This window comes from Convolutriloba macropyga, chromosome 3 (genome assembly GCF_964194025.1).
Source record: "Convolutriloba macropyga chromosome 3, txConMacr16.3, whole genome shotgun sequence".
Taxonomy (NCBI): Eukaryota; Metazoa; Xenacoelomorpha; order Acoela; family Convolutidae; genus Convolutriloba; species Convolutriloba macropyga.
The window spans coordinates 28,180,735-28,191,064 of NC_134470.1; the positions used below are offsets into that span (position 1 = coordinate 28,180,735).

Consider the following 10,330-nt stretch of genomic DNA (forward strand, 5'->3'; position numbering starts at 1 on the left):
CAAAATGCGCGCAAAAAATAGATACCTAAATTGAGCGGAAATGTGCTACAAGACTTGTTACCTACTTTTCGCACCGAATGTTCTTTTATTTCGCAAAATTGGCAGAACCCCTTTAGCGAAAAGTAAGATACAAAGGATGTCTCCTAATTTCGTTCATTGTATTTATCTAATTTTCGAGCCAATTTTAATAAGGCTGAAATTTTGGGGTATACCTCTGCATCGTAATGCATCCTTTTAGAAAATCAATATGGTATCTTTATATCAAAGTGTATTTTTCTGAAAAAACAAGTCATTTTGTTTCATGTGTTGCGAAAGGGCTGCTAAATTCATATTTTGATAATTTTTTGGAAATTCAATGTTTAAAGAAAATATTGGGCCACAATCAAAGTTTCGATAAAGAAACGATCAGCTTCCAAATCTTCAGCCATAAAACTTTAAATGTTAACTAAAATGAAAATTTTTGAGTAATCATTTCCACACTTATTGCAAAAGAAAAATTGTGCGTTGCCCGATCTCATGTTACCCACATTTTTCGTTAAACATGGGTACATTATCAGAGAAATCCATTACGATGCAGAGGTATACCCCAAAATTTCCGCCTTAGTAAAATTGGCTCGAAAATTAGATACATACAATGAACGAAATTAGGAGACATCCTTTGTATCTTACTTTTCGCAAAAGCGGTTCCGCCAATTTTGCGAAATAAAAAAACATTCAGTGCGAAAAGCTTGTTGCACGTTTCCGCTCAATTTAGGTATCTATTATTCGCGCTCATTTTGAGAATGCAATAAGCACTTTGATAAAGATTTAATTAAAGCTTTCAAAGTTTTAAAGTGCTTGAAATACATGCAACCACAAAAACTGATTTTTTTCCGAACAATCCCTCGCACATCAAAGGCTTTGTATATCAATGTGGGACTGGCCGAAATTAATTAGTAGTAATAAATAGTACTAATAAGTAGTAATTAAGTTAGGCTTAATTGGTGATTATATGCGAAATCGAGCTACATTGCGTGCGAAAAAATGATACATAAATGGAGCGGATGCGTGATACAACTCGCGCGAAAAATAGGTTATTAGGTTTGTACTTGTATTTCGCGGCTAAAATTAGGACACTTTTGCGAACACGGGATACGATATTCCCTTCCATTTCGCCAGTTTCTGCTAAAGTAGCTATTTTCCGCAATATTTTTCCACTTTCATTGTATTAATATAGTAAAAACGAACACGAGATACACGCATCGGGCATATCTGCCCGTGACGATTTGGGTATACCTCTGCATCGCAATGTCTTGAGTATAACTGTTCACAAAAAATGAGAAAATATTACTTCAAAAAAGAAAACAAGGAGAACGAAAAATGGACCAAAACGTTTCCCATCAAATAAAATATGATGGCCTTCCAACATTTTTCACTATATTAAAACTATCCCAGGATGAGTCCTGACAATCATGTAAAACATGATGGTTATAATTACCCCTAGATATTATGAAACTCATCAATCTGGTGAAAAGAGTTCTGACCATTTTGATGGCGATGTTCCTTGGAGGTGTCATCTGGTGGAAGATGAAGAGACTAGTGTAGTTCAGATTGGGAAACGGTCGCTCCTGAGACTCGTAACTCCCTGTGGAGGAACTGCCATCCGACTCATGCCCATCCTCCCCTCCATCTTCTCCGGGAGGACTATCTGCCACCTCAATCGAGGAGACATCCGCTTGAAGCGACTGTTTGTCCTCTCGTTTGCCGGATTTTTCCAGAGCCGTGAAGCTTCGTCGGATGCTGGTACCCGCTTCCCGAACGAAACCCGAGAAGGAGGGTGTTTGGCTGACTGGTTTGGCAGAAAGGCGAGTTGATCTCTTTCGTTCAAGGTCACTGGTCATTTTGATGCCGACTTTAATGGCTTATTCGAGATGACATTTTATTAATTACCAGACGCTAGTTCAATTTCATTAATAAACGACGCTCTTTTTGCAAATTCTACGAGATAGAGGTATGTTAATTCCAAGGAAATAAACTTTCTATCGGCCGCAGCTGGTTTTTAAAGACACCTTGAAAATGTGTCAAAAATGTTTTTGCAAAGTAAAGTAAGATAAGGAGGAAAAATGAGAGTGATAACAGTAAAGCAACCTTTTACGTAATTTGTGAAATGAACAACATACGGAGCACAAATAAGATATTAATGATGAAATCCGCTTTTCTCATCAAAACTGAAGTAAATATCTTCTCAAATGAGCACAAAATAAATGGATAAAAGCGTTGTCTTATGCTTCGTTCTCTGCAGATGTGTGGTGTATTCCTACTTGTGGTGTAGTAGATGGATTCATTCAACTTTCAGGTGTACTGCAATTGTTCATAAAGACCAAAGTAGAAAGGCAGATGTTTGTTCACCAGCATTCCACATCTTAGCCGAATGTAAACAAAGCCCATATCCATTATTCTTGCAAGATAACAATAAGCAAAATGGACAAGTGAACTTGGCTAAGCGACAATAAAACATTTTACCACTTTAGGGTTTTTTAATCAAAGTAATATCAAAGTTCAAAATCCCTTTTAAATAAATTCTGGTCAAAAATGTGAACAACGCTTAGATCTTGAGCATCTGTTTCAAAATCGGCGGATAAGCGTTTCGGCCAAAGTGTATTTAATGAAGAGGGTTTAAACAAAGGTGGCAATTTTAAAAAACGAGACAATAAATTTGCACGCGAGGAAAAACAAAGAGCTGAAGAGTATCAAGGGTATTTGTGAAGCACGCGTTGAAAAAACTCTTCATTTGTTGTGTTAAAAACAAATACAGTAAACAAAAACTTCCTTACTGTGATAAAATGAATACACCATTGAACTGAAACGGGAAACTTGAAGCCATAACAAAAAGAGGGAAACGGTAACGGACGGATATACGTTTCTTAATCACAAGATAACCAAAACGGAAACAAAATTTTTACAAAGCGACCTTTAATTTTAATGACACGAAACGTTTTATATCGCTGATTAATTAATACTTATCACTTCTTGAAACACAATAAATATTTTTTGTCAAAATCATGTTTGAATAAAATAGAAGCATATTTTGTCAACATATAAGCCATAAATTTTGGGTTAAATTAAATTTGGACCGCGCAATCATTTGAACTTTCGTGTAAAAATTTAGCCTAGGCTGGTAGTGATTGTTGTTGACTTGAATCTCGCATTGTCATATCTAAGCGGCAACTTCGTTCGCCTGAAATAATAAGAGGTAAGTTTTTAATTACTGCAACAAACCGCGACCCCCCAACCATTCACATCCTATTCAACTTTTCGCTCCTACTCATAAATTTGTAGTTGAAAATCAACAGAACATTTTTTAATCTTTTGTTCGCTGATTAATTAATACTTATCACTTCTTGAAACACAATAAATATTTTTTGTCAAAATCATGTTTGAATAAAATAGAAGCATATTTTGTCAACATATAAGCCATAAATTTTGGGTTAAATTAAATTTGGACCGCGCAATCATTTGAACTTTCGTGTAAAAATTTAGCCTAGGCTGGTAGTGATTGTTGTTGACTTGAATCTCGCATTGTCATATCTAAGCGGCAACTTCGTTCGCCTGAAATAATAAGAGGTAAGTTTTTAATTACTGCAACAAACCGCGACCCCCCAACCATTCACATCCTATTCAACTTTTCGCTCCTACTCATAAATTTGTAGTTGAAAATCAACAGAACATTTTTTAATCTTTTGTTAAGAAAACACCGTGTTCACGCCGACGCGTGAATAAGCTTTTAATAATTGATGAATAGTCAAATTGAAAAGGCGATAAGTCTGAACGAATGCAAACAAACGTGGGAATTACAAAAGAATTTACAATTAAACGGAAGTTACAATAAGTTATGCCGATAGAACATTATGCTGATTGAATTTGGGTGAAGTTTTGGTAACTAAATGGTACAAAAAAAGGAAGCAAACAAAAGATGAAATATAAATAATAAATTAATGCAGCTACATTTTATATCCAAATGTTGTATATTTTATCTCTATATGGATGCGTTACGTTTCACTACCAAAATACCATTACCAATATAGACATAATTAGAACCTATCATAGTTCTCATTTTGTACCTTTTTGCAGTTTTTATCAGTGCTTAGCAGTTTTTATGGATTTGGTTGGGAAAGAGAGTGAGCTGTAGTTGAACACTTGAAATGTTCGCTGTTCAAGCACGCCTCTCGTCTATAAATCTAGTGTGTTGATGCTGTTGTTTACAAATTCCCCCGGAGCTTTCTCCCTTGAAATTAGTGCTGGAGGGAAACAAAAATGCTTCTAGAATCCATTAAATATTGAGCCGTTCTAATCAAATATGAAAAACGGGTAAGTAGACGAAACGGGAAGACGGTCGTAAACAATGGTAAATAAAAGGCATAAAAAGTAAACAAACATATACTGACAGATTCAGGCACGCTTAAGGCAAATAAAAGCCAATCTCAGCCTCATTAATGATATGAAACAGAAAAAAAATAAACCCATCATTTTCACAACAGAGGCTTTGAAAGCTGCTCAAAGTACGGCAGTCTTATCAAAACATCAATCACACATCGCTCAATCGTACAAGGAGGCTTCAAAATCTACTAATTGTGTTTTTGCTGCCTCTAATGCGTTTCTGACATGTTTGGGGAGCGGGTTTTGCTCCTGAGAAGGCCGCCGGCTTAATCTCTCCTTTCAATGATTGACTCCTGTTTAGGATTCTAGATTAGCGCTCAAACAAAGATTTGATGATCTCAGATAGGCTTCTGATAAAAAATTTGAGATACGTTTTTTTGCAGAAACTTGCTTGTTGCAGACACAACAAATAAAATTTAGATTAAAAGAACAAATCGCTTAACTGACGATGTATGTGATAACAAATATGATAGACAACCTGATATGAACATTTTAAGCGATTGATGCATATAGTTTTATATTTAAAAGGGAAGACTTGATAATTATTTTCATCCAATGAGAATGGAGTAACAAGAACAACAAGATCTCAGCTTCGTCTCACATAAATAGCCCTCCTAAGTCCGCATTACGAAATGTGAAAAGATCGACCTCGAGAGTTATTAGGAAAAAAACTTTTGGTTGGCAGATATTGCACCTAGAAAACTTTAGTAGAGTCAAAAGTCTGTCCTCGACTTTCGCTAGAGCGATAAAAACTCCCTGAGGCAGTTTTGTCTCATCCTGGTTCTTAAGAGTGAAACTGTTTTGAATTTGCATCTTTCGGATCTTTGGATTTTTTAATTGTTAGAGCTTTGTTTATTTTCTTTTATTTTTTGTTTTTACTTGAGATTGTCTGGCGAAGTATAATAAAAGCGATACATTTTAGTGATGGTGAAAATATGCTGTTTTCTGAATTGGTCCTATGATTTTGTTGACATTGATATTAAAAGTTAGGTTCAGCTTTTTTAGATTTTCCAGGGAACATTATTTGAAAAGGCTGATTGCGTCCATTTAACAGCGAAAAGTTCAATTGTCCATTTAAAATAATAATAGGCTATTAGAAACTGTTTATAAAATCGACCTGTATATTACTCTCATCAATTAGTTGAAAAAACTGTCATTCAACTATTCAGAAAAATTTATGGGATGTGATTATGTCTGTCCCTCCGTTTGTTCTAGGGATCAGCCTAGTGAAATAAGGAGAATTTGAATATTGATCTCAGTGGTGCTAACCCCTTTCTGTATACTTGTCTCTCCTTCTATAAGAATCTATCAAATATTAGGTTACAAAACTTGAAATCCTGAGTCTAGTTAAAACGATGTATATGTATTGATAGTGCATAGATATTGTACTCTGATCTGGTCTGCGCGTATTGTCAATAATTTTGTTGTATTAACAACACGCGTTTCCACAAATTTCTGTAAGTTTTGTTCTATTTTTGTGCTTACATTGTAATTCTGTCTTCATACTGAGCACTCTCGTTTAATTTCAATATTTTTCAAACTATTTGCTTCGGAGAATTTAAGCTTTGGTTTTAGTTATTTTCGTTAGTGACGATTAGACTAGTGATAGATTTTATTTGTTTTACTAGATGCAAACACGCAGACTTTCTATGACTGGAGTTCATATTTTCTGATTTTTTTGTCAAAACTGATTTTTTTCCATAGTATAATTGAATTTTTGTTTTTGTTGTCTTACAAGTCAATGACAAATATTGGAGTTTCTCGTAGTTAATACAAGATTGATCTGTGAATTTACTTTCTTTTCAATTGATAGCTAACCAAAGAAATAACATCGGTGCAAAATAACTTCATAAAAATTTGGAGAACTTGAGCTTTTTCTACATCTGGTTTTAAAATTATTTGGAATTTTGGTTAAGTTTATACAATTGGACAAAGAACTTTTGATATCTCACCACATGCTTAACTGGTTTTCTAAAAAACATAATCTGAGTTTCTGAACGTGTGAATTTGACAACAAATTAATTGTCTTTTTTTTTCAAAAGTAATAAAAGATTGGAAGAAAACTTTGCCCTTCATGATTTTTTTTCTTCTACTAGTAAAATGAATTCATTAACAAGTTGTTCTAGCTGCTTCAGAATAAAAATACTAGCGCTTAGTTTGATGCTTTTAGTTTTTGAAATTTACGCCCAGGTATTTTCTGATTTTAATATTTTAGAACCTCTGTTTGGAAAGCAGTTGGAGTTTTTTCGGTTTTTTTATATTCACAAATTTGTGCCTATAACCAATTTGCTGATACAACGGTTACAAAAGTTCAAAAAGAAACGATGACTGCCTTCACTTGAGACCCACCTCGTTATTGTATAGCTTGCGTAACCTCTATTTGAATTTGGTTTGATTTTTCAATCTCATTTTTGATTGATCAGTGATTACAGAGGTCATTTTTCTTACTTCTGCACTCACTCAAATATCCAAATTGAGAAATTAAAATCTAATTGAAATTAAATCGAGTTCTCTTGTTTTTTTTGAAAAGACATTATAGTTCCACATTTAGTTTGAAAACGTTGATATTTGGACCTCGTTTAAAAAAGATTTTTTTTGGTATTTTTTTGTACTGGAGAGAGTTCAGAAGAGTTGATTTCATGTTTTTCGTTTCGTTTGATTGAGTATTTGTTTTAGTAAAATAAAGAAGTCATATCTCACTGGTATTAAACCCTTTTTTCTATAGATGTCTGTCCTTTATTAAGAATCTATCAAAAGTTTAATAAACAAAGTACGAACTTCTTCGTTAAAGACCGTCTATCTCGGCTGCAATTTGTAGACAATTGAGAAAAGATCGTGGATGAACGGGGTCGGAACAATGTGTGCAATCGCGAGCCTGCTTGTTGTATACTCGGATTAATTGCGCTCAATTTATTTGGTTGTGATATATTCATATCGAGTCCCGGCTGCCGCTAACGCATGACGTTGGCCCGCGAACAACGACCGAATAAGCAAATATCATGTCAACATTCTAGTAAATTGTGTTTAACACCAGTCATGTTTGTTCCATTTTTCAAAACTTTCTTTCCAAGTTTCACTTTGTTCACCATCGTACCTCAATAAGATCGAAAAATTTTTAGTAAATGTTGATTACTAAAATAGTTAATTTTTGGTAATGTTAAACGTAAAATGTCGCCTTAGTAAAAGTTGGACAGATTTTGCAGAATGCTACCCATAAATCTTAATTTTTCACACCCTTACATTTCTATACAAACAGTAATATGGGCACAGATGACTACTCAAACCGTTAAAAATGCAGAATTATAAAAATAATTTTGGTTGAGGCTTTGTGAAAAAAATGCTATTTGATGACGAGGAAATGACGCAAACATATATTCTGTTGAAACTGAGCGTAATTATTAGGATTCAGGTTTCCTGGAACTTACCTGAGATTTGGCGCCTCCCCTAACAGTAAATTTTATTACCATAAAGACAACAGGTGGTATCTGATGAAAATGCGACAGTCAATCAAAACTTGAAGATTATAAATATCATAAAATTGATCCCCTATTCCCTAGCGGAATTATCACACTGGGTTGAACACAAATCAAAAGGGTTTGAACAAACTCTCAGAGGATAACAAAACTCCACAAGATATTACTTTTATGACCAGGTCCGAAGAATAACTTCTCGCCTCAGGCATTTAAGCTTATAATTATAACTTAAGTTATGATAAATAGTGCTAGTTAGCTATATGGTATATTAGTAATATTTCATTCTCCTAACTAGCCCTCTGTTAGAGTAGAAGTTTATGTTGCCGAGTGGGTTTAAAGGGATTGTTTGCGCCAAACAAGTTTGAGCCAGTAATAGTTGTTTGCCAGAGGGAGATTGTGAAAATAAATTAGGAAATTATTCCCAGTCCTTCCTAGTTAGCTCCCAAGTCAATCACGCCCAGCAGCTGCTACTCCGACTGGACGAAGACCAAACTTCCATAATTATTGCGTGGAAAAATTGTACCAATTTTTCAACCGATTTTGAAAAGTCTAATACAGAAATAATTCAGTATTTGTGTCTGAACATCCACGCGTTCTTTCGATTCTCTCATTAAGGTTATGATCTTTTGCTGGTTATTGGCCACATAAGATTTGCGACATAAAATTATCAATAAATGTCAACTTTAATCAAATTTGTCTGTTTCTTCGAACATAAATACAAAAAATTTGAAAGAAAAAAGTTCAGGAAAATTAGCAGATATATAGAGAATCTTTGAAACCACGATTGAGACCCTATATTTGGCTTGTTATAGATCAGAGAAAGAATGTTAAAACCCTCTTCAGATTTGAAACCATATATGGTCATGCTAAGCTTTCTAGGGGTCAACCAGGATACAAATGATTTGAGTGCTTTCAGTGAAACTGGTTTTCTTTCTAGTTAATATTTAATAAAACCTATTTAATTAACAACTGCGTTTCCAAAGCGACTCGAGTTATTGTTAGCTGATAAAATCAAGGCGGTTATTCCTCTAGTAGTTCTTCTAATTGAGTTGTGACTGTTAGGTCAGTTTGATAAGTATTTGAAACACTAAGCCCATCAACTGAAAAGCTCAGACAGCCCAGTTCTGGCTAACCAGTTTATGACCGCCCTGCTACTATCAGAAATCATAACTAAATTGGATATAAATTCACAGTTAAGTCAATACGGTCTCCAAGGACAAATTAGTTTAGCGTGCAACACAGTCCCAATTGATCACCCAAAACATGAGTTTGTTCATATGCTACTCGGGTTTCATTACACCTGATTAATGAAAGTCAAGATTTGCCCCTTTTCAGTTGCAACTTGTTGTGAACTCAAAACAAATGTCAAAACAGGCCAAATATTTTGTGTAATTAAACCGGCTTGTACAAAGTCATTTGCTGAAAGTGGCGATTAATGACCTTACTTATTTACAGACAATCTTTTCGTATAGTGACTTCTGGTAACGCTTACAGTCAACAGAACACACATTGAAACAGATCGCTGCTTAAACGTGACTGGCAGCTTGTAGCGTTCAAATCTATGCACCCAAAGAAACGAAAATTGAAGTAAATTTTTTAAACAAGGCGGCTCCTTAATGTGCGATGCCACATAATGTTCCGACCCTGCCCATCCACAATCTAGTCTCAATTGTCTACCAATTGATCCAGAGATAGATTGTCTCTAAAAAATACTCCAAATCTTTGTTGTTTATACTTTGATAGCTTCGAGAGACGTCCATACAAAATCAGCGATCATACCACTGTGATCAATTTTTATTTCACTAGAATGATCACTAGAAGAAACCGAACGACACACATGAAACAACCTCTAATGCAATTTCTAAGTAGAAAAAATTGTCAAGTCAATGCAAAATTATAGCTTAAAATACCAAACTTAGACCGAAAGTAAGCACAGAAGTAAAGAAAAATGGCCTCTGCGCTAACTTAGAAATCCAAATAGAGAACAAAAAATCAAGTCAAATTCAAATAAGGATTACCAAAGGTATCTAATCACTACAAAGAGCACGATTGCAGCAACTCATTTTTTGTCAAAATTTGCTCCAACAAATTGGTTATCAATTCATATAAACAAACGTGCAAAAACAAACACAGAAAAGATCCTGAATAAAACAAATTTCTTTGAGAATTTTGTGATAACCAAAGCAACCTCACAGTAAATTCCCCAACCAAAATCACGGAGCATAAGCACCTGAAATCGGGAATCAAAAACCAAGGGCATCATTTTAATTAGACGAATCCGAGTCGGCAATACAGTATTAAAAGGTAAAATTGATACCGAAATCTGTGGCTGTTTTTCAGTTTTTGGAACAAATAATGAGATTCCTTCGTTTTCAAATGAACATTTTCAAAAATTTTTATTGGAATGTACTTTTTGACAAAATCACTTGGACATGACCTTG

General features: G+C 34.5%; 1 protein-coding gene across 1 annotated transcript in view; it reads right to left on the reverse strand.

Annotated features, from left to right (window-relative positions):
• Positions 1-3,241, reverse strand: part of LOC142336592 (voltage-dependent T-type calcium channel subunit alpha-1I-like) — a 28,128-nt gene extending 24,887 nt beyond the window's left edge. The window contains exon 1 of the mRNA XM_075385502.1: positions 1,524-3,241. Coding sequence (XP_075241617.1) covers positions 1,524-1,880 — 357 coding nt within the window. The 5' untranslated portion in view covers positions 1,881-3,241. The remainder of the gene's footprint in view (positions 1-1,523) is intronic.
• Positions 3,242-10,330: the final 7,089 nt, after the last annotated feature.